The sequence below is a fragment of the Myripristis murdjan genome, chromosome 22 (genome assembly GCF_902150065.1).
Source record: "Myripristis murdjan chromosome 22, fMyrMur1.1, whole genome shotgun sequence".
Lineage (NCBI taxonomy): Eukaryota > Metazoa > Chordata > Actinopteri > Holocentriformes > Holocentridae > Myripristis > Myripristis murdjan.
Window position 1 is genome coordinate 2,355,545 of NC_044001.1, and position 25,603 is coordinate 2,381,147.

General features: G+C 40.5%; 1 protein-coding gene and 1 pseudogene across 1 annotated transcript; one reads left to right on the forward strand and one right to left on the reverse strand.

The window, feature by feature from the left end:
• Positions 1 to 25,603, reverse strand: part of LOC115353980 (tripartite motif-containing protein 35-like) — a 993,629-nt pseudogene that overhangs the window by 87,322 nt on the left and 880,704 nt on the right.
• LOC115354443 (uncharacterized) lies at positions 12,876 to 23,096 on the forward strand. Its single transcript, XM_030044837.1, has 14 exons — positions 12,876 to 12,900; positions 13,837 to 14,210; positions 15,675 to 15,949; positions 16,228 to 16,692; positions 16,971 to 17,402; positions 18,395 to 18,826; positions 19,766 to 20,029; positions 20,153 to 20,401; positions 20,548 to 20,796; positions 20,981 to 21,238; positions 22,009 to 22,314; positions 22,419 to 22,688; positions 22,793 to 22,873; positions 23,030 to 23,096. The coding sequence occupies exons 1-14, from the start codon at positions 12,876 to 12,878 to the stop codon at positions 23,094 to 23,096; spliced, it is 3,747 nt and encodes a 1,248-aa protein (XP_029900697.1).

The window sequence follows — 25,603 nt, forward strand, 5'->3', positions numbered from 1 at the left end:
TTCAGCTCTACTCTTTCACACCTGATCCATTTAAGGGCTTCATGCTGATTGGCTGAAACAGATCTACTTGAAGAGGGTGTGCATGAAGATGCAAGGGCCTTAATTGGATCAGGTGTGAAAGAGTAGAGCTGAAACAAAGACCTCCAGGACAGGGGGTACTTGAAGACTGGGTTGGGAACCACTGATCTAGTGCTATCATCATGTCACATCAGGCTATCTGGGCTCGTTAATGTTGAGTTTTCAGCAACTTCATCCTGCATGGTTGGTAGCCTACAGGTATTATAGGAGCTTCATAATTGTTAATTCTGTCAATGACCGTCAGCATCACTCTGTTCAGATTTGCATTTGTTATTCATTTTACATGCATATAATTACAGAATAAACACAGCACTTTGCTATTTGGATCAACATTTACAACAAATTACAACATAAACACCATTTAGGCCTACAAAGTGCAATGTTTGTAAAACATTTTTCAATAAAAATACATTGGGAAACACAAGCTGCAACACGCCATAAAAACACCTAAACAACTAAATAATACACTTTTTAACAAGGTCATTCGGCTGTAGGCCTACTTCTGTTCTCAGCAGGCAGTCTCTCCTATTAGGCCAATATTTGGTTACACTTCACATTAACTGCATAAATGAACGCATTCATAACACATCCATATGCGTAACTTTTCATGACTCAAGAATGAATCTTGATTTCCCAAAACTGAATAAATACCAAACATAACACAAAACTGCTTCGCTAGCTCAATCATGTTGTAACTTGAATATCTGCTGGGAAAAAAAAAAAAAAAAAATCTTGGACTGATAGTTACCCTTCTGCCGACTTCTCAGGCAGTTTTAATGTAACAGGTGCCGTGACAACAACTCACCAACACAGCTGATCTTTATCTACAACCAGCCAAATATTAACAGTTATATTTAAATATAGGCTACTGCTTTCCAGTTTCGGCAAACATCTGTCTTTTCATAAACTCACCGGCAGATGTTTTATGTCAGCTGGGGGTGTGTCACTCCAATTTAACGTCAGCTCTGATTAATGTGGCTAAGCAGCAAAAGTAACTACAGTAAGCAGTAACATTAAGGCTGAACAGAGTTATATAATTTCAAACTCACCTTTCCAGGGCTTTTGCTAATCACATTTTCAGGCTATTATAAATTTACCTCTGAAATAAAGACGACAGTTTTCACAGATGTGTTGATTTATTAAATGTTCATTTCAATGTACAGACGCAAACAAATTGACAAATTAATTAAATCAATGGCCATTGGCCCAGGAAACTCATAAAGACTGAGCAAATTAATAATGATTAATAGGCTAATTAATAACTGATAACATTAACACATTAATAACAAGAACAAAGTTACAGCCGCACATCTCCGTGGAAAATCTTCCAGGTACTGTCCGTGGTGCTGAATCTGCCTCAGCAGGAACTGTCCATGGTGCTGACTCTGCTGCGGCACTTTATTATAGAAATTTAAGCTCCATAAAAGTCACGGAGGATCTTGTTTAGCTCTTCTTTCCTTACAGCTGAGAAATCAGCTGTTTGCCCGGTGTTTGTCAGGTAGTCTTGTATACATTTGACAGCCCAAGACGTTGACCGGGCCGTACCGGCTTCATTTCCTGACCTGTCCAGCTGATCCAGCTCTTCACTCGTCACTCTCGGGCATCTCTCCTTTTTCTCTTCTGTCTTGTCTTCCTCGTTCAAGCATTCATCCAAACTTAGGTCGCCAAATAAATCAAAACTGACAACAAAACGGTCCATTATGCAGGCGAACAAAGTTGACAGCGGCTTTTGATGCAGGTTTAGGTGAAACGTTTCGTGTTGCCATGGAAACCACACAGACTCAGGCAATAAGATAGAGGCGGAGAAGCCTAATAGTTTCAGTGATTGATTCAGTATTTTTCATTTGAGCACGGTTAACCGTACTGTCATGCTCATTTGAGCACATTCTAAACGTCTGATTGATCAATCACATTGCTCGGTCGGATCTACGTGTTGTGTAATTTTTTAAAATTCTCACGTACCCCCTGGAGTTACGGCGATCATGATTCATTTTTTACAGCGTCTATTATTACATTGTGACTCTTGACAAAACAAAACAAACACACTGAAATTGCTATTCTTGCTATCAGAGGAGTTAAGAGTTTATGTAAATCCAGTTTATGAGCTACATTTATGTTTGCTATGCGCTAAGTCATACTGTTTGAATTGTCATTTCAAGCTATAATAGTAATTTAATTGTAAAGAAGAGCAGAGCAGCTTACACTTTGCATTGAGATATACATATATCAGTGAAGTAAAAAATAAGAGAATGTAGCATATATGTAATATATGAAAAATCAAGACTGTTGTGTAGTGCATGAGGGGGATATTTTGAGTAAGACCATATGAAACTATAATATCTTCTGTTTGATTTGTGAATCACTGACTTGTTTGCATTTGTTAATGTTGTGCATCAGTGCTGTCTCAGATGTTTCTAATGTCCTCCAGTATCATGGAACTGTTGTAAAAACAGTAAAACAATTATGGTTAGCATCCAGCATAAATATCAAAGTGGCATATATCGAGAGGAGCCCAAATAAACTCCTTCTTGCTTTGGCACCCCTTACATGTTGTATAAAAAGTAAGAAGGAAACAAGCTCATTTTTCATTATGTCTGTACTTGTATTGTATGACTGTACGTAGGATTTCTGTTGTCATTTTATTCTTGTCATTTCCAGTGTGTTATTTTTCCAACAGGGCAGGGGAGGTATGGAGCAGAGGCATGCTGGGAAGATTAGCCTCTACCTTCAGTCAGGTCAGGTAAAGCTCATGGCTTGGCTCACTAGTCTGGAACCTGCCATGAGGGGCTTGGGATTGAGAAAGCCTGCAGTCAGACAGGAGGGGATGGTAGGACGACAGTGAAGGAGAGAAGAAGTGTAGGAATGACTTGAGAGGAGGAGTGTAATAAATGTGAGGATCAGTGCTTCTTCTTCTAGCCAGTGGTCTCCTTGCCACTACAGGACAACGTCGGTGTCTTCAGTCTTCAGTCTTCAGTTTTCAGTTGAGTTGTCTCTTCTTTTTTAAGGGGAAACAATGGTAAACATTTCTTTTAACAAAACGTATGATGTCAATGCAATGCACCACTCCTTATATGGTGTGTGTAACCTGTTGCCATCACGGCAATAAATGGCTAAACATGTTTAAAAAAATAAACAAATCTACTAAAAGGTGTGATAACAAATGAGTGTTAATTATGTAGTGGTGGAGGAGGTTTCTGTAATGCCAGGAGAGGGGACGTGGAGGGGAGCTGCTGTGGCCTACTGTGTCACAGCTGAACAATAAGCGGTAACTTTTGTCCATGGTGGAAAGAGTACTACAAACTGTGACTCAAGGAGATGTACTTTTACTTGATGATGATGATGATGATGATTTTATTCAAGTAGAAGTAGAAATACTAATAGAGTGCGCGCCTTTTATCAAGAGTCCTGATAACAGTGGCCTGGGTTTGAATCCATTCACTGCATGTCAACCCCCCACGATTCAAACTACAGTCTTTTAAAGTTGGCTTTTCCTAAAGGGCAGAGCGTTGACTGAGTTGAGGACTCCCTGGACTCAACTGGTAATTTTGGAATAAATACATAATATTCCATCGACCATCTGCAGTTTCTCATCGTGCACCTTTTATTGGGAATCTGAAAATGGCAAAAAGTCGAACCAACAAAATAGAAGCAGGTTCCTCCTCTCAGCTTTGCCGACTGGGCTTTTATTGTGAAAGGTGCCTAAGTCTCATGAGCCTGTTTGCTATGTAAGTTGCCGTAGCCTGTGTTCTGGTTCCATCTACTGGACATCAGCGGGAACTACAAGCGGAAGAGAGAAATACCGGATATTCTGCATATACTCATTCATTTACAAAGTGAAAGTAGAATGCAGTAGTTTGTCTGCGCGCTCCAGGCTGGGTTTCTGTACGATGACCCTTTCGAAAATTAACAGTAGGGTTTGGTAAAGCTTTCATTAGCGCTTTTATAGTGTTTTTATCCGATGGGTCAATGACGGAGGCAAATCAGAGTTTAAAAAGAAACATGTCGCCAGTTATACTGAAATGACTGTCGACTGGACCAACAGGTAAGAAGACATGTTGACTTTTTTTTTTTTTTTTAAGCTAGTGCAGTGCCATGTGTTATGGAAGCAGGTGTGCGTGGCTTGGTGTCGACTGGCTGTTTTGGTTAGGATTTCTTTCTTTCTTTTTTTTTTTTTTCTGCAAGTTGCCACTGTACCTGTGTGAACTGAACTGCCGGGTGTAGTTGGTTACAATGCTCAAGGCTGTGGTTGAGGCAGAGCGCTGACTTGCACGTGCAGCCCACAGGAGGTCCAAGAGGTTTTGTGCCGTTTGTGTCGTTTCCACCATAATAAAAATGTATTTTTAAAATGTTTTTTCCCCTGTTCTCTCTCTCTCTCTCTCTCTCTCTCTCTCTCTCTCTCTCTCTCTCTCTCTCTCTCTCTCTCTCTCTCTCTCTCTTTCTCAGCATCATCTAATGGCGGCTCGGGCCATGGTGAAACATGGCTGAGTACATCTCTTCAGGAAGTTGACACATGGTGATTTTTAACTTACAACTTTTTAAAATGCCACAGATATAATACAGATACAGATGTAATGATCTGCTGGAATTACAAGCAATTCTGTTTTTTTTTTTTTTTTTTTTTTAAGGCTTTTGTGAGGGCTTAAACATAATGATCTAGAGAGATGTCAAAAGATTTTTTTTTATTTACCTCCAAAAGCTGTTTTGTTAATGATTTTTCTGTCGTTACATAATACTGTAGGAAATTCTGACATTTTACAAATAATGTCCTCATAAAACAGATCAATATGTAGCGAGTGAGAGCGAGCGAGTGAGGCTGGCTTGACCACGGGCTTGCAAACCACAGTATGCAAAATAATTACAGAGAAGAAGAAATAATAATGATAACAAGATATCATTGAACATTATTCCTGTTCTTAATATTCTAAACAGTAACAGCTCAGTCATAATAGTAATCACAAGAATCATAGTGGCAACAACAGCAGCAGTAATTGTGATGGTCAAATAAATTCTCATTAAATTGGCTCATTGACTGTAATGTTCATGGTTTTGTTGATATTGAAATATCTGAATAACTTGTTCATTTCTGCATTGAGAATGTAAAAAAAAAAAAAAAATCCAGTAGAAACATGAAAAAAACCACTGTCACTTGGACCCAGTTCTAAGGCTACATATGAAGCCTCACAGTGAGGATATTTTTAGATTTCAGATTTTTGACACAGTAAAGAACACAATGTAGGCAGACAGATTAAGACACTGACTATGTTTTCTCCCCTCCTAGATCATTTAATCTGCCCTGTGTTCATGTTGGAAAATAAACATGGCTTGCACAAGTCAGTCAGCCTTGGAGTACGTCAAGAGTGCCAGACTCCACCTGGTGAGAAGATTAAAGAGTCTCTCAGTTATTGTGGAGAACCTATATGAGCAAAAAGTTTTCAGTGAGGAAGAGGTCAGTAAAATACAAACACAGGCTGATGACTTTGATAAAAAAAGGAAAATGCTGGACTCTGTCATCAACAAGGGGGAAGCAGCCTGCTATACGTTATTAAGGATTATTGATATGACAAGGCAGAGGACCTTAGAGAGGCCGGCCCCTCTACCTGAAAATGTGGATTCAGGTTCTCCTCAGAACACCTTTGACCTCCACCACTGGATCAGCTGCTTTTCTTTCAGGGAGGACACAGAAATGGATGTAACCTGCTTAAAAGGTATTTAAAATATCATGATTTGTATTTTGAAATTTTTCATTATTGAACAAGGATGTGCTGATTACATATTTGCATTCTGACTACTTATTCATTAGTGAAAAAACATAAGTTTAACCATGTATTTCAAGAGCACCTCAGTTATTTCACATTTGATTAATTTACCTGATATTACTTTTGTTTTAGGCCCGAGACAGTGCCACAGATACCAGACAAAGTTGAAGTCAAAAGCAAAGAATGTATCAGAACGCTTCTGGTCCCAAAGCAAAAAAGTTCTGTCAAACAAGAACCCTGATCTGTCGTACACCCCGCTTGTATTAGACACACAGGGAAATGTTTCTTTTTCTAAAATAAAAAAATTAAAGTGCAAAAAAAGCAAGAAAATTCGTCCTAAAAAGCTAAAGGCTTACATCCCTGCAGACAGCTCAGGAGTTTCTCCCAGTGAGCTGCTAAAAACGAATTTGACAAACATCCTGGTGGTTGGTAAACCTGGAATTGGCAAGACGGCAGTCACCCATCAAATGCTGAAACTCTGGGCAGAAAGTGACAACAACAAACTAGATTACATGTTTTATTTTGACATGAGAGAAACATCCCAAATCACAAGTGCAAAGAATCTGGAGGACTTGCTTTTCAGTGCATACAGTGAACCAGATGAAGGCAAAGAAGAGGTGTTACAGGATATCAAGAATAACTCTGAAAATGTTACTGTCATCTTTAATGGACTCACAAATCTGCAGTGTTCCCCAGTGGTGCAGAGACTTGTAGAGAAGGACCTGCTACCTGATGCAAAGATTGTGATAACATGCAGACCAGAGGTTGAATCAGAAGACTTGTTGGACTGGGATTCTCTCACAGTGGAGGTGAAAGGCTTCAGTGAAGAGTCCATCAAAGCGTACTTATCTAAAATGCTCAGCGCTGAGCACTTCATTAGTGTTTTGAACAACTTGGAGTTGTTCACTCTCTGTCATGTCCCCATGTATGCACTCATGGTGGCTGCCTGCTTCTCTTTTAAGACCTCAAAGGACTATCAACAGCCATGCACAATAACTGAAATATATATTGACATCCTACGCTTTTGTGTTCAAGAAAGCCATGGCATGATAAAACCCAGAAGTCTAAATCACTATATCAGAAAAAAATGTGAGGAAATATTGTCTTTGGCTGAGGTTGCTTTTCTTGGAACTCAAGGAAAAAGTGTGAACCTGACAGCAGTGCAGTGTGAGGACAGCTCTGTTCATTCTGCGTTTCTGAAGACACTTGGAGATCAAGTCGCCCCAACGGAGTGGAGAACCTCATCTGCATTTCTCCACTACACAGTGCAGGAGTTTTTTGCTGGGATTTGGCTCTTGAAGAATCCAGAAAAGATGACAGAGGTTGTGCAGCAGTGTCTGACTGAGGGGAAGAAACACATGAAACATTTGGTCCCCTTCATGTGTGGATTCTTGAATGACAGGAATCTTAATACATTGGAGTGTCTGATTCCAGCTCAGCAGGTCAAGGATACATCCAAGTGGTTCTTCAAAGAAATGCTGGACACATTCATCCCTGGTCTGCATAACCAAGATGACAGTGATGGGCTCGATATTCTGTTTTTATGTCAATGCCTGTATGAATCCCAGTCCTCTGAAGCCTGCCTCTTCCTTCTGAACAAACTGGACTACTGTCTTGATTTGAGTGGAGAGAGTCTTGATCCTTACCACTGTTGTGCTGTGTCCTATGTAATCAGTCAGTCTGAGGACAGAAAAATAACTTTGAATCTTGAAGACGTCACGGTATCAGAACAAGGATTGAGACTAATACTTGGTTGCCTCAGGAACGTCCAGTGGTGTGGGTGAGCATGTATTTTGAGATATACAATACTGCTTAGTCTACATTTGGTTGCCATATTCATGCACTGATTGAATTTCTTAAAACTTTAATATCTATTCCTGCATGAGAGAATATAATCTTAACACCTCTGATGTCTCCTCATCAACCCATATGGTCCTGAAGATGACAAAATAAAATGTGATATTACAGCTTTAGTATAAATCATCGACAGACTTGATGATACTGTGTATAATGAGACGGCTGGTCTCTCCTCTGATGATAGGTGCAAGTCTTTGCAGCAGCAACTCTGGAGAGCTTTCCTTCTCAGTGAGGGGCAGATGGACTCCAACATCTTACTTGTTCTTGGTGGAAATGAGTTGCACCTTCCAGTCGTAGGTAAAAAACAGCTATTTGAAAGAGCAGTAAGAGTCATGCAGACGAATACCAAGAGGGTAAACCTCTGCATCCATTGGGAAAGGAAAAATCAAGTCTGCCAAGCTCTGAGGAAGGCCCTCTTAGAGGCTTTGCCTTGTATTAACAAACTCAGGTATGTGATTTTACACATTTTTTGTAACATCAGTTACATATAGATAAATTCTTAGGAATGCAGTGCAAGTCCAAATTTATTAGCCTCCCCTTTGTTGTGTGAATTGCTGCCAGACAGCCACTTTTCAATAACAGTTTGTGTTTCTGAAATCCTGCTACTGGTCAGAAGCAGATGTTTGTTTGTATTGAAAGTGGGGTGTGATCGTTTCATGTTACATTATCACCTCAGTAGAGTTGCATATGCATAAATATGCACTTGCTGGAATTTAACTTGAGTTCATGCACTCGAATTTGTTTGAAATTTGTCAGTTGACACATTTGTTTGTGTATTATCATCCAGGTTCAGGAATTCCTCCACAGATACAGGCTCTGTGGACCAGGAACAAAATGGTGGGACAGTGGGGAGGGAAGAAAAGAAGCTGTTACTAGATTTATGTCTGGAAGCAGCACTTGATAAGACAAAAGACTTTCACAGAGCAGTTGATACGCTCCTGTCATTGTTCTCTCTTCAAGCTGAGAGATACAATATCCTCATTGATGTCTACCACCATGTCAAGAGTCAAGAAAGTGCAAGTGGTGTTTCAAGGCAGAGGCTACAGATGCTGCTGTGCCAGGCAGCTCCTGAGGGCTGGACAATAGACCTCTCAGAGGGAAGGTCCTCTCTCCTCTTGGAAGTGCTGATTTCCCAACCAGAGAGGAAAATGATAAAATTAAAGAGATGGTCAGGAGAAGAGAGTGAAGTGTGGAGTTTCCTGGAGTGTCTGCCTTACATCTCACAGCTCAGGTAAATGGCATGCCATTTTTAAAAAATGTCTCACCAGACAATATGAATTTGAGGAGGGGTTTCTCTGCAATAAAAGCCCTGTATATTACACAGGGGCTGCACAATATGGTCACAGTTCAGGTCAGTTAGTTGTCTTTTGCATTTTTCTGATTACATACTGTATGAAACATCATTAGGTATTCTCTTGATGCTTTCACATGCAGAATTATTTCTCATGACTGATTTTATGTTATCATTTGAGAGTTAGCATTAAGAGAGTTAATTATTATTTTTGCTTGTGTTCAAGTTAATGATCTTCATACTCAGTGGTTTCACACTTCATCTGGTGTCAACTGGTGGCATTATTTGCCTAATTTGTAAAAGATGTTGCCAAGAAAGTTAAATTAGTGGATCTGGATATCAAATTACATAATTATAATTTAAGTATTCTTTTATATGCAGATGATACAATTTGCCTTGCACAGACAGAGAATAACCTATAGGCTAAGTGATTCTTAATAATGTGAATGTATGGTGTGAATAATGGCGGTTGGCAGTTAATCAGAGTGAAACAGATAATAGACTTTAGAAAATAAGTGTGTAAACATTTACTTTGGGAATCAAACTATTGGAGTACATTACTTCCTACAACTTCCTACTTGGTTTCATAATTGGCAAATTTTTAGCATTTGAAGATGGTACTGATGGCTGTTTGGGTATTAGGGTCAAAGTATGTACGGACTTGGAGTCAGGGGCCTGAAAGACCCTAAGAAATCCAGTTATGCTCAATAAAGCCTGTGCACTCCTTAGGTGGGCACAGGCTTGTAGTTAAGTCTGCCAGTATTGATGAAAATGGGCTGGCCATGTGTAACCCTATTATTGACAATTATACTCTCTGACCAGCAGAGTCAAGCAGAGCAGTGCCTATGATGTGCCTGAAATCAGTCTGGACTGACATTTCAGCTTCATAAACAGGATCCTGAGTTCTTAGCTTTTGGTGTTCAGCTGGCCAAACGTCTCTTTACCATTTGATTTTAACAGTAAAGGCCTGAAGACAAAGAAGACAACAATATAGACATAATGTAATGAAAAAATAGCGCAGTGCCTCCACTGTGGAACAACTATACTCACAAGCTATGAATTATACTTGTATTCCCCAGAACCAATATTAGTATATCAAGTACCAGTACACTTTATGATGATGAAATGTCCAAGACATTGACTTAAAGAGAATAACATATAAATTTATTTTCTTGTACTCTTACATACTCTTTCTTTAGTTGTAGTTGTTTTTTTTTTTTATATTTAGTTGTTTTTTTTCCCCCAAAGAATGTTTTTCTTTTATGGTATTCCTTCAAAATGTTCTATTTAGGTGCCAACAAATTTCTTCAACAGTAAATAAACACAAAGTACAACCCAATACAATAACACAATAACCTGGTTTCTAGTAAACAGCAGTTAACCTAACAACTTTACAACAACCTGGTAATGAAGAAATAAACCAGAGCACTAATATCATAACTATAACCTTCAAACAAACATCGTTTTTTTTTTTGTTTTTTTTTTTTTTTTTACCAAAAAGAAAAAAAGAGATAAGCAATATCTCTGTGTGTATAGATGTGTCAGGATCTATGTGTGTTGTTGTGTCAGTATCTATGTAGGTTAGGCTACTAATCAAAAAAATGACCGGCTGTTTAAACACAACCTTCACAGTAATCAATAACCAGGATAGTTCTTATATGTAAACAAATAAATGAGTCCCAAATATCAGATCAGTCCCTGATAAATGTTCCAAAATATTACCAAGCACTTGAATTTATAACGTTGGGAACATACGAAAATCCTTTTGCAACACACTGCTGACACAGATCAGAGTCTGAAAGAAAAGTCTCCAGTTACTCACACAACTGCGATTACACAGTTTGGTGAAGCGCGAGGTGAGATGCAATAATTATCTGTCCATCCCTGCATTCCAATACTCATACTACCATACTATTCAGTATGCAAAAAAAAGAATTAGTATGTCCCAATACATACAGGGTTTCCCCCAGGATTTTTTGAAACTGTGGTGCTGAGGTGGACGGACCCCCCCACCCCACCCCCACATTGTGGTTGGGGGGGGGGGGGGGGGGGGGGGGGGGGGGGGGGGTTGGTCGTCCACCTCAGCACCAAAATAATGCAAGCCAACGGGACCAAATGTGTTAGAATGTAACAGAAACACAGAGTTCGGTTCGGACCAATACACACTTTATTTACATTGCTACATATTGCAAGACGGTATTATTGGCAGTGTGCAGCCTGGCTGAGAGCACTTCATCTTTCTTTTTTTTTTTTTTTGAAAAAGAGCTCTAAGGCTCTATTGTAGTTCAACTCAGCCAGAGGAGGCCCATTGATGCTGAGCAGCATGCATGCTGCCAGAAGGTCCCCCTGCAGCCTGTTCCTCAGGTCTGTCTTCACCTACACATAAATACAATTTAAAGTGAGTGGAACTTGGTAAATTGAGAAAAACCAAACCATCTCTGACTTACAGTTTACTATTAACCAAATGGCTAAAAAAAACGGCCCTGCCTCGAGGTAGGGACTCTGAGTGGCCCCGAAAACTCCTGGGTGGGGCAGCGGCTTGGGGTTTACTTGGTGCTGACTGGATTTACTCTCGGCGCGATGTGGTGTCAACAGAAAGCAAACAGCCGGGCGCTAGGCGTCCCTAGCAACACGGCCAACACTACCAAGCTAACGCTAACGTGCTAGCTAACGTTAGCTAACGCTAACAACACACTTTTAGCCGGCATTTTTAGGGGCGCTAACGTTAGCTTTAGCGGACGTTAGCTAACGCTAACAACAGGCTTTTTTAACAACAGGCATTTTGATGCCCCGGTCATGGTCGCTCAGCCGCCCGGTAACTTTACAGGAACGTCCTCTCACTCGGCCCTCTCAGTGGAGACACAGCAGGTGAGAGGGCTGAGCCAGAGGACGTTCCTGTAGCAGCTCCTGCCCCCCAGATACTACCAGGAACACTGCAGAAGCCCCAGCCACAAGCCATCCACAACCCGAAAAAGCTCCAGCCCCGTCATGTCATATTTGGCTTTGACTATGACTGAACATTTGCTCTCACTTTAAGGAAAAAAATTCGGGATATATATCGTATATCTATATTCAGCCAAAATATATCGGGATATGACTTTTGGTCCATATCGCCCATCCCTACTGTCGGTCGCAATGCAATATTAACATTAATAACATTAGGGTCGTTTTCACAGGCTTGAACAAAAAATGGATTAAACTTAATCTTGCTTAGGTACCTTGCTCTCGCCCTTTTCTCTCCCTCTGCTTCTTACCGCCTCCACTCCTGAGCGCGCAGCAGCAGCACAAAGCAGGCGGGTGATAACTCCGGTGCGTTTTCAAAATAAAATTAATTGCGGCGTAGTGTAACATGTCGTGATATTTAATTTATCATTTAAAACTCTGATCATAGTAAGTATATGTGCGCAAATATATGCTATGTGTGTATGTAGGGTCGCTTTCACAGGTCATTCATACAATATACTTTAAATTGTGTTAACGCCCGAAAAAAAAAAAAAAAAAAAAAAAAAAAAAAACATCATTCCCAAGCCGTGGCGGCTTTTATTTAGCCGTGGCGGTGCGCCACGATCAATTACATGTAGCGGAAACCCTGACATAGTACGTCAGATGCAGTATGCCGAGAGTACCAGGATGTTCTACTACATCCGCTCAGATTTCGCAGTCCGCATGTCAGCATGCTGCTCTGGCCATTCTGACCCACAATCCTTTGTACAGTGGAAGTTACGTCGCACTGACTGAGCTGCGTGTACAGGCCACGCCCACATACGTAAGACAACACACACACACACGGCACTCACCTCGCTCAGGTACATCAGCAGCGACAGACGACAGTGCAGTATGAAACAGCACCGCCATTTTGACAACAACATTCAAATGTGGCGCGACGGACGGCGATGGAAGTGAGCGAGAGGGTCGGAGGTCAGGGAGGACGCATGTAGTGTGTCCCAATAGTATGCATACACATGCATACTGCATACTATACTGCATACTTTGTAAGGGCAGCTGCAGTACATACTAAAAGTAAAAAGTAGAAGTATGCGATTTGGAATGCATCCTAACAGTACATTGGCTCAATAAACAGGACATAGAAATTCACAAGAAACACAGAGTCATTATATATGTAGTTTTTTTTTTCATACAAATCACCAGGGGCGCCGCCAGAGATTTTGGGCCCCATGAAAAGAAATCTTATTAGACCCTTGTATAGCCAGCCAATAGGCAAACCTTTTTATTTCAGGCCTTTCAGGGCACCCTCCCCCATTGTGGCCCTGGGTAATCAGTCTCTCTTTTCCCCCCACTATGACATCCCTGCAAATCACTCCTATTGAAAAGAAAATACACTCTTCATTTTCCCCATATGCTTTACTTGTTCTTTTTCTTCTATACATATTTAGTAGGTTTCTACACATGGATGTAGGTACGTTTAGAAATATAAATAAGGAAAAGAGAGTATGTTTGGTTTGTGATCTTTATGACGTTTTTTCAAGACTGGTAATTACATATCTTAAGCACAGGAAAGACAGCAAGCTATATGCTCTCTGTTTAAGTGCCTGTGGTTGATAGTCAGTTTTTTTATTAAGTATCTCTCTTTGGGGTTTATACAATACATTCAGTAGCATGCTGTTTGCATGAAGAATCTTCTGTTATTTATGCATGAGCTGTTTAGTAGATGGTTTGGCCTCACACTCACTGTGATTATGTTTGTTACTGTACTGTAAGCTCATTGTTGATGTATAACAGTATAGTAAACAATAAACTAAAACTTTTTTGGTATGTAAGTAATGGAGAGATCAGATAATCCTGTCAATTTTCACTTTTTTTCCAGTTTCGTGCCTCAGTTGTCAAACCTCTCAGAACAAACCAAGTTCTTGGCGAATCTGTTCTGTCGAGCAGCAGAGAGGGAACAGCAGACAGGAGAGAAGATCCTGCAGCTGCTATCATCAGTGTGCAGTTACCAAAGATTCCCTCTCAAAGAAATAGCACATTATTTTGAGGATAATAAATACCGGTGTGATTTCCTGCTGGAGCTGTACTCCCATGTGAAGGACTATGAGACTCTAACAGGCAGCAGAGTCCTTCCAGCATTACAGCCAGTTTTCCAGTCAGCTCCTGCAGTCTGGACCATCGACCTGTCAGAGAGAAAGACCTCTGTCCTCCTGGAAGTGATGAAGCTCCAATCAGGAAAGAAACCAGTTGAGCTGACAGGCTGGTCAGATGAAGAGAGTGAAGTGTGGAGTTTCCTGAAGTGTCTGCCTTACATGTCAGAGCTCAGGTAAATAACTTTTCATTTGTAAAAATGTCTCACCAGTAGGGCTGCAGCGATACACTAATCTCACGATACGATACGATACACGATATTCAGCTCACGATACGATATATATCACGATATTTGGCCAACGATACGATTCGATATGATTCAATACGATTCGATACACTTACATCATTTTTTGAAAGATTTTAAAGGGACAGAGTGATTTTGGTGACATCTTGTGAGTGTTCCATTAACTTGAATTGAATTAATTGAACTGAAAACTGAAAGCATCAATCAGTTACACAATATATGGCTCTGACTGGACAGAGAGTCTACAGTTTGCAAATGCTGGACAAAATGAATCAAAGATGTGATGAGAAAATTAGTTTGGCTTGACTCCAATAATTTAACAATATGTTAAATTATTATTATTATTGTTATGTTAAATTATTATTATTGTTATTATTTTAAAAATGTAAATTACTTATCAAAAAGACCAAACAATTCAGCTACCAATGAATGAGCAGTGGTATGCATGTGATAACATAGATTGAAAAATAAGCCGAAGTGATACCTCTTCTTTGAATAGACAAGCTAAGCCAGTGTGCCGCTGTTAGCCAGGGAAAATACAAGGGAGTGGGAACTCTTCGCTTTGTTACACAATCTATGTCAGTGCGCTGTTGTAGCGCACTGACATGGATTGAAGGTGCTGGATTTATATTTGCCGCCTCTCTTCTGAATCTCTTAGCTCTGAATGTGTAAACAGGGAGAGAAAGACGTTGGCGTCTGTGTAAAGAGAGTGTCTAGACGGTAACTTGCTAGAAATGCTTTACATCGACACTAGCGGCTGGCTGACCTAATCGCTATCCTGCAACGCGAACGGGGTAAATGGGCGGCGAGCAGAGTGCCAGACGAACACGGGGGATTTGAATGGGGCTTAATGTATCGATACTCACGGCTGAAAAATCGATACTTTCTGGGGAAACAAAATATCGATATATATCGCAGAATCAATAAAATTGCTCAGCCTTACTCACCAGATGATATGATTTATATACACAAAAAATATTGAAATACTTTCTGCTACTTTATCCAGTAACTCAATAGATACATTAGCCCTCCATACTTCTTGTTTTTTTCATATAATGCAGAAGAGAAATCATTGGATATTTTATTCTTTCCATTATCCAAGTTTCATATGTCAGCAGTCATTACACTCAGAACAAACCAACTGTAATGCAGATCATTTAATCATTTCATTATTTTTCATTGTCATTTTCCTAGTTTCAGTCGTCAGTGGTCAACACACTCAGGAAAAGCCCAAATCTGTGGGAATCTGTTCTGTCGAGCAGCAGAGAGGGAACAGCAGACAGGAGAGAAGATCCTGCAGCTGCTATCATCAGTGTGCAGTTACCAAACATTCCCTTATGATTTTTACGAGAATGACAACCGGTGTGATTTCCTGCTGGATCTGTGCTCCCATGTGAAAGACTATGAGACTCAAACAGGCAGCAGAGTCCTTCCAGCATTACAGCCAGTTTTCCAGTCAGCTCCTCCAGTCTGGACCATCGACCTGTCAGAGAGAAAGGCCTCTGTCCTCCTGGAAGTGATGAAGCTCCAATCAGGAAAGAAACCAGTTGAGCTGAGAGGCTGGTCAGATGAAGAGAGTGAAGTGTGGAGTTTCCTGAAGTGTCTGCCTTACATGTCACAGCTCAGGTAAATAACTTTTCATTTGTAAAAATGTCTCACCAGATGATATGATTTATATACACAAAAAATATTGAAATACTTTCTGTTACTTTATCTAGTAACTCAATAGATACATTAGCCCTCCCTACAGCTTGTTTTTTCATATAATGCAGAAGAAAATCATTGGATATTTTATTCTTCCCATTATCCCTGTTTCATATGTCAGCAGTCAGCACACTCAGAACAAACCAAATATAATGCAAAGCATTTAATTATTTCAGTATTTTTCATTGTCATTTTCCTAGTTTCAGTAGTCAGTGGTCAACAGACTCAGGAGAAGCCCAAATCTGTGGGAATCTGTTCTGTCGAGCAGCAGAGAGGGAACAGCAGACAGGAGAGAAGATCCTGCAGCTGCTATCATCAGTGTGCAGTTACCAAACATTCCCTCTCAAAGACCAAGTGGACGATGATGAGGAGGAGGATATAGAAGACCGTAATGCTGACCAGTCTGATTTCCTGCTGGACCTGTGCTCCCATGTGAAGGACTATGAGACTCAAACAGGCAGCAGAGTCCTTCCAGCATTACAGCCAGTTTTCCAGTCAGCTCCTGCAGTCTGGACCATCGACCTGTCAGAGAGAAAGGCCTCTGTCCTCCTGGAAGTGCTGAAGCTCCAATCAGGAAAGAAACCAGTTAAGCTGACAGGCTGGTCAGATGAAGAGAGTGAAGTGTGGAGTTTCCTGAAGTGTCTGCCTTACATGTCACAGCTCAGGTAAATAACTTTTCATTTGTAAAAATGTCTCACCAGATGATATGATTTATATACACAAAAAATATTGAAATACTTTGTTATTTTATCTAGTAACTCAATAGATACATTAGCCCTCCATACTGCTTGTTTTTTTCATATAATGCAGAAGAGAAATCATTGGATATTTTATTCTTCCCATTATCTCTGTTTGATATGTCAGCAGTCAGCACACTCAGAACAAACCAACTGTGATGCAGATCATTTAATAATTTCATTATTTTTCATTGTCATTTTCCTAGTTTCAGTCGTCAGTGGTTCACACAGTCAGAACAAGCCCAAATCTGTGGGAATCTGTTCTGTCGAGCAGCAGAGAGGGAACAGCAGACAGGAGAGAAGATCCTGCAGCTGCTATCATCAGTGTGCAGTTACCAAACATTCCCTTCTCGTTTTTACGATAATAACTACCAGTGTGATTTCCTGCTGGACCTGTACTCCCATGTGAAGGACTATGAGACTCTAACAGGCAGGAGAGTCCTTCCAGCATTCCAGCCAGTTTTCCAGTCAGCTCCTGCAGTCTGGACCATCGACCTGTCAGAGAGAAAGGCCTCTGTCCTCCTGGAAGTGATGAAGCTCCAATCAGGAAAGAAACCAGTTGAGCTGAGAGGCTGGTCAGATGAAGAGAGTGAAGTGTGGAGTTTCCTGAAGTGTCTGCCTTACATGTCACAGCTCAGGTAAATAACTTTTCATTTGTAAAAATATCTCACCAGATGATATGATTTATATACACAAAAAATATTGAAATACTTTCTGTTACTTTATCCAGTAACTCAATAGATACATTAGCCCTCCATACTGCTTGTTTTTTTCATATAATGCAGAAGAGAAATCATTGGCTATTTTATTCTTCCCATTATCTCTGTTTCATATGTCAGCAGTCAGCACACTCAGAACAAACCAACTATAATGCAGATCATTTAATTATTTCATTATTTTTCATTGTCATTTTCCTAGTTTCACTGTTCAGTGGTCAACACACTCAGGTCCAGCCCAAATCTGTGGGAATCTGTTCTGTCGAGCAGCAGAGAGGGAACAGCAGACAGGAGAGAAGATCCTGCAGCTGCTATCATCAGTGTGCAGTTATGAAACATTCCCTTCTCATTTTTACAATAATAACTACCGGTGTGATTTCCTGCTGGACCTGTACTCCCATGTGAAGGACTATGAGACTCTAACAGGCAGCAGAGTCCTTCCAGAATTACAGCCAGTTTTCCAGTCAGCTCCTGCAGTCTGGACCATCAACCTGTCAAAGAGAAAGACCTCTGTCCTCCTGGAAGTGATGAAGCTCCAATCAGGAAAGAAACCAGTTGAGCTGAGAGGCTGGTCAGATGAAGAGAGTGAAGTGAGGAGTTTCCTGAAGTGTCTGCCTTACATGTCACAGCTCAGGTAAATAACTTTTCATTTGTAAAAATGTCTCACCAGATGATATGATTCATATACACAAAAAATATTGAAATACTTTCTGTTACTTTATCCAGTAACTCAATAGATACATTAGCCCTCCATACTGCTTGTTTTTTTCATATAATGCAGAAGAGAAATCATTGGATATTTTATTCTTCCCATTATCCCTGTTTCATATGTCAGCAGTCAGCACACTCAGAACAAACCAACTATAATGCAAATCATTGAATTATTTCATTATTTTTCATTGCCATTTTCCTAGTTTCACTGGTCAGTGGTCAACACACTCAGGTCCAGCCCAAATCTGTGGGAATCTGTTCTGTCAAGCAGCAGAGAGGGAACAGCAGACAGGAGAGAAGATCCTGCAGCTGCTATCATCAGTGTGCAGTTACCAAACATTCCCTTATGATTTTAACAACAATATCTACCAGTGTGATTTCCTGCTGGACCTGTACTCCCATGTGAAGGACTATGAGACTCTAACAGGCAGCAGAGTCCTTCCAGCATTACAGCCAGTTTTCCAGTCAGCTCCTGCAGTCTGGACCATCAACCTGTCAGAGAGAAAGACCTCTGTCCTCCTGGAAGTGATGAAGCTCCAATCAGGAAAGAAACCAGTTGAGCTGAGAGGCTGGTCAGATGAAGAGAGTGAAGTGAGGAGTTTCCTGAAGTGTCTGCCTTACATGTCACAGCTCAGGTAAATAACTTTTCATTTGTAAAAATGTCTCACCAGATGATATGATTCATATACACAAAAAATATTGAAATACTTTCTGTTACTTTATCCAGTAACTCAATAGATACATTAGCCCTCCATACTGCTTGTTTTTTTCATATAATGCAGAAGAGAAATCATTGGATATTTTATTCTTCCCATTATCCCTGTTTCATATGTCAGCAGTCAGCACACTCAGAACAAACCAACTATAATGCAAATCATTGAATTATTTCATTATTTTTCATTGCCATTTTCCTAGTTTCACTGGTCAGTGGTCAACACACTCAGGTCCAGCCCAAATCTGTGGGAATCTGTTCTGTCAAGCAGCAGAGAGGGAACAGCAGACAGGAGAGAAGATCCTGCAGCTGCTATCATCAGTGTGCAGTTACCAAACATTCCCTTATGATTTTAACAACAATATCTACCAGTGTGATTTCCTGCTGGACCTGTACTCCCATGTGAAGGACGATGAGACGTCACATAAAAGTATTTTAAACCACACATTAAGAGAATACATTTCCCCTAACCTCTAAAACAAAACAAACAAAAAATAACACTAATTAAAAAACAAACAAAAACAAAAACAGTGGATATGTCCAAAAAAAGAAAAATAATCCTTCATCCTTCATTACAGGTTAAAAAGTGAAATGATGTGATAATGTCATTAATCTTACTAAATCTTAAGCAAATCAAAGGCATTATAATGGGTAATTGATATGAACTCTTATAGCTAAAGATGCAGATAGTTGTGAACTAAATTCATCATAATTTAATGTGGTTACCCTTAATTTTAACTTTTGATACTTGCTCTGTGATTTAACGGTACATATTCGTGCAGGATGTTAGATATTGGATGTCAACTATTCTTATTTGTAACGCTGTTGATTTCACATTTTATTCTATAATGTTCTGTTTTAGGTGTGATCCAGAGTTCTTCCAGTTTGTGTGTACGTCTATCTCTGTGAGCTCAACAGAGGTGGCCCAGCAGTTGGCCTCTCTCCTGCGTCTCATGGGTTTCACTCTGGTGCTAACAGGAGAGTTACCCAGTAAAACCTGCTGGTCTGTGGGTCGAGTTCTGGGACTCTGTGGCTCCAGTGTGGATCTCATCCTCACACCCAGCAAGATCTCTCTCAAAGGAGCCTCCCTTATCTTTAGACATACAGCACAATTACACAGTCTTAGGTATGCTACATTTATCTTGCTACTTGAAAAGATGTGGTCTCTTACTCCTAGAAACAATGTTTTTGTTCTGTGCAATTGATATTATGCGTTACATTATTCATGGTATATTTCTTTGATTTTCAGACTGTCTGAAAGCATGGCATTGATACTGTGTCGACTGGCAAGCACACAAAAAGTGGCCGATCCAGTATCCATTGTGGAGCTTTCTCCTGTCTTCAAAACGTCATCACAGCGAGTATTAATGAGAGCTGTCAGTAGTGTGGCGTCCCTCCTGAGATACTGGGCAGTCAAATGTTTGGACCTGACCGAAGTTTGCATTCCTGCTCACAATCTCATGACACTGCTGCTTCACCGTGATCCTCTAACAATCAAGTAAATCCCTTTTGCTTTGTTGAGCCATGAAAATATCATGTCAAATCATGTCAAATCCTAACTCAATAATGTAAATCCTAAATCAATAATATTTCCCTGACATGTTCATTAAATTGTATTTGTCCTCTGATCTGCTGCTTCCTCAGACTGAGTGCGCAGTATGTTCAGCAGCTGACTGTACTCATGCATGAGATCCAGGACAAAGACTTGACTCAGTCTTTCTTGAGTAAACTGGGTGGAGACCTGACCTCTTGCTCTCTAGACTGGGAATTACTTCACTATTTGCTACAGCACTCATCAACTCACAGCATCACTGTGGACATGAGGAAGAGCAAGATCTCAGAGAAGAGCATCATAAATCTTCTTCCCTTTCTGGACAGGATTGTGTTTAAAAGGTGGTAAAGCTTTGCTTACTCTTCAGAGAAATGCACTCTTCCTCAGATCATAGTTAGTAGATAATGTATCGTTATGGCTTATATTTTTGCTGATATACTGTAGTTTCATGAGTAACTGAAAAAACACACAATTGTGTCATGTACATAACCAGCATGTAATGCTAAATATAATGTGTGATTTTAGGCCCAGCCCCAGCTTTGTGTTGTCTGCCATCAGGGAGAGCTACAGAACTCATGCCAGGCACTGTATACCCAGTTTACTGAAGTCATTAGCCCATGTCATCAGCCTGACCTGCAGAGAACTGGACACAGTGGACTGTGCTGCTCTGCTCTTCATCCTCAAACACAGCGATGGAGTCAAACTCAACCTGGTGTGGACCTCCATCCCACAAGGAGAAATACAGGCCCTCCTGCTCACACTGGAGAACATCTCTCATCTCAGGTCAGACATCAGTACTGATTTTGCAAGGGGCCGCGTGGCTCGTGAGGCAGAGCCGTTGTCTGGTAATCGAGGGTTCCTGGTTCAATCCCCTGCTCCTCCAGAGAGTTTGTCGAAGAGTCCTTGAGCAAGAAACTGAACCCCTAACTGCTCTTGATGGGCAACTTGGCACCTTGTATGGTAGCCTCTTCTATCAGTGTGTGAATGGTGAATGAGAGGAAAACATTGTCAAACGCTTTGAGTGGTCAGTAGACTAGACAAGTGCAGTCCACTTACATTTGACACATGTATGAATATTTAATTTTTAAAGGGCCATTAATGCAAAAACAAACAAAAAAACAGCAAGAACAATGATTTAAAAAAAGAACTAAGCTTGGTGCATTCTTGGGAAACCACATATTTGCAAACCCCCTTCAACCAGGGATGTTAGAGGAGATAGGATTAGTAAGGGTATGCAATTGTTGTTATCGGGTAGGCATCACTCAGGACAAATGTTTGGTTAAATTAGGCCTGGGACACCACCAAAGGGTGCAGCAGTATGTTTTAGCATCCCAGGATGAGCCGCTCCTCATCTGCTGTCAATATTAAACAGTAATATAACCACCTTATTGTATGCATCACATACTGAAACTTTGCCTTTTTCACAACATTTTCCATTAATTTCTGAACTTGCTTAAAGGTCTCACCTATGTAGACAAATGGCTGGCCCTGCCTGTGAGACACATAATACAGATTTAATACAATTTTTCACATATCTCCATTTTTCATACCAGTGTTGACAGGAATCTGCTGCTGAGGTTGCTGCGGGGTTGCACTGCCTCTGGGGTCCAACAGGGGGCAGCAGCAGCAGGTCTGCTGAGGGCCCTGCAGCACAGGCTGGATCTGTCCTGCTCCTCCCGTGTGGAGCTGTCAGAGCAGGAGCACAGGGAGACTCTGTGTCTGGGTGCTGGAGACTGCAGGGCAATCTCCACTGTCCTGAGCCACAGCAGCCAGGAGACACTGCTCAACCTACAAGACTGTGAGGTGGAGGACAGTGGACTGGAGCTGCTGTTTCCTGTCCTCAACAAAGTCCACCTGAGGTGAGAGGGAATAACTGAGAGGACTCAGGTTCACAGTCATATTCATGTCTCATGCCTGTTTATGCAACAATAATGTTCTGCTGTGTGCTCCGTCTTCCCTCCAGCACCAGCACAGCCGTCCTCGTCCAGATGGTGTCCCTGGTGCCAGTGGGCAGTGAAAAGGACAGAGTGATACGAGCAAAGTCCCTGTGTCGAGCCCTGGGTGGAGAGCTGGACCTCAGTGAGACCACATTGGATCAGAGGGCGTGTGATGCTTTGGTCTGGATACTGGACTTTTCTGAGGGGCTGACAGAACTTAACCTCAGTCACTGTCAACTCACAGACCAGCTCCTGCACACACTGATCCCACATTTGTACAAAGTACAAGACCTGGAGTGAGTCCGCTTGAACGCTGTTTAGTGTGTATATGCATGTGTGTAAATCTGATTATTATCTAATAATGTCTTTCTTTGTTCTTTGTATCTTTTGGGTGTTGTAGTGTGAGTCACAATAAGATCACTGATGCTCTGACTGACAGATTACTCCAGCTGGTCTCCATCAACACCTCCATCACTGTGCGGTGAGCATGTACCCGTGTCTGAATTCATGTGCCATTAATATACTGAGTGTGTTGGATCGCCACACATGTAGAGATATCATACAAGAGTTTACACTAAAACACATTATTCTGAATGAAGAGGTGACACTTGCTTTTTCTTGTCTGTTGTCTTCGTAGAGTCTTCAGCAATAATATCATGGACAGAACCCCCTTTCTGAACGTCAAACGCTTTGAAATGTGGTGAACCAATCAGCTGCAGTTTTTGGGCCGGCAGAGGGAAGTGGACAAATTATGTTTTGTGGCTGGCAACACAGTTCAGTGTAACTGTGATCATTTTACACTTTATTGTGTCACGATTTAATGGTACTCAGCCAGCGGAGATCCCTTTAAAACAGTTTAGAGATTGGGATAGACATATTTATAGGTTTATATGGAATAAAAAAAAGACCCAGAGTAAAATACTCATCCCTGCAGTTGCCAAGAAAAAGGGGAGGCATTGTAGCTGACGCTAGTAATGTTGTTTATATGTTACTATGGCAACAATGAAGACCGCTTTAGCGATGGTTATTGTGCTTTTCTTTTTTTTGTATACATACTGTATGTTTTGTATACATATGTTTTTTGTCATAATGTTTTAAGTAATTGAAATTGCGCGGGAGTCACATGAACGGAATTGCTGAAAGGGAGACCACAGAAATGAGAGACACTATACGAGAGCAACACAGAGAACTTTTATGCTCGTCAACTTTATCTAGCGCTGGTTTTACAAGGTGTACACGGTAAAATGCATTTTGGTTATCTCCGTTTATAAAATGTGTACATAACATGGTTATATGGTTCCTGAAACTTTTTTATTGTTTCTAGTTTTCACGGTGTTCCATGATTCTGAAGAAAGGAAAATAAACGTGATTGTGGACATCAGTACGAAGCATGAATCTTTCATAACCAGGGCAGATACAGGCATGGCATTACCGTGTCTGAGGGATTATTATCTGTCTGCTCAGTTAAGACCATTAGGATTGTGGTGTAATACAAGATATGAAGCTAAATGGAAATAAATAGAATTCTCTTTGGTGGACACACCAATTTAGTCAGTTTTGGGTTGTGTCAACAGTTTAAAATGGATCAATAATAATAGGGGCACTGTAGTTCCTAACTACACTGATAACCTTTGTTGCTCATTTTAGATAGATGTACTTAGATAGATGTACTTTATTGATCCCAAACTGGGAAATTCTTAAATTCTTATTTTAGGATGAGAGGATAAATATTTCAGGTGATGGACCTGCTCTCTGCTGTTTATGCACCTCTTGTGAGCTGAACTATCACTTAGACATAGACTTACCAACCACTGTTTATAAAATGGAATAAAAGTGGTTTTTTTCTAACCACTATGTTTTAAGTTTTAAGTTGAATAAAAGTTGTCATATTATTGAAGAAAAACAATCATCTATGTCTGATCTATCATCATACTTACCACATACATGTGCTTTTAATTATGGGTAACATTTGAAGCACTGGCTACACTTAAATGCTGACTTTGAAGCCTTAATGAAGCACTGTCGTTTTAAATCGCGGAGGTTTAAATACAGGCTGGTGCTGATTGGATAACACCTGTGACACGCCCACAAAACGGAGGAAAACTACCTGTGAGGCGTGTTGCTCTCAGTTACAAAACGTTATAACCAAACACACCATTCAATGAGATAACGTCACACAACGTTACGTCGTTGAATACGCCCCAGGCGCGTTTCCAACCATATGGAGTGACAGCGGGAACGGCCAATCACACATTAGGAAGAAACGGCAGAGCCAATCAAAGAGCTTGTGGGCGGTCTCAAGGGAAACAGGCTTCAGCTTGAGCGGCCGTTTTCCGCTGGGTCCCAGTGCTTGACCTGTCTCCATTTAATATAGCGTAACATTGTTTTTGGACAGTAAAAACTGCAGGGGACCAAAACTGCCTTTTCAAAAAGTGGAGGAGACATTATAACTCTGTGACGTAAAGTGGTAAAGTGACGTAAAAAATGGTAAAGTGACTTTTATTAGTTTGCTCGTAATGCAAAATTACCTGACCTTATCACATGACCTTGACATTGAATGTTGCAGACATGAAAGTACATTAAATATATAAACAATTTTAAGTGAGAGCATCAGGGGCAAGGAAGAGATAAAATTGAATAAATTCAACAGATCATTTTGATTTCATGTCCCAGCAAAAGTCAGGTTAGGTGCCTTCCCTGCCTGCACCCCCAACCTCCAACCTGTTTTTTGTTTTTTAAGGACAGTAGATCACTGAAGTCCAGGATCATCTGCATGTTCAAGATGTTGAAGATGTTGAAGTGTTCAGCTGAGTCTAGTGATGTTGCTGCAAATATCAGAGTCAGTCAAGATTTTCATTTGATTTGAGCTGATTTGATTTATTTGACAAAGCTACATGTATATCAAATGCCATGCCCTGCAACAAATATATATTGATTGAAAATGTTGAGGATAACACAATAAATTCGCAACACAATACTCCAATACATTAACAATTAATACACTCTTCAATCAATCAATCATTCAGATTTTATTTGTATAGCCCTTTTCATACACAAGAACTTCTCTCCCCCCGTCCAATGACACACATTAAAGCAATCTTTAAAAATTGAAACAAGAAAACGCTATCGTATGAACCTCATACACTTCGTCTATAAGAACAGTCAATACATCCTTAAAAAACAGAATGTGTTAAAATCACTTCCACCCTAA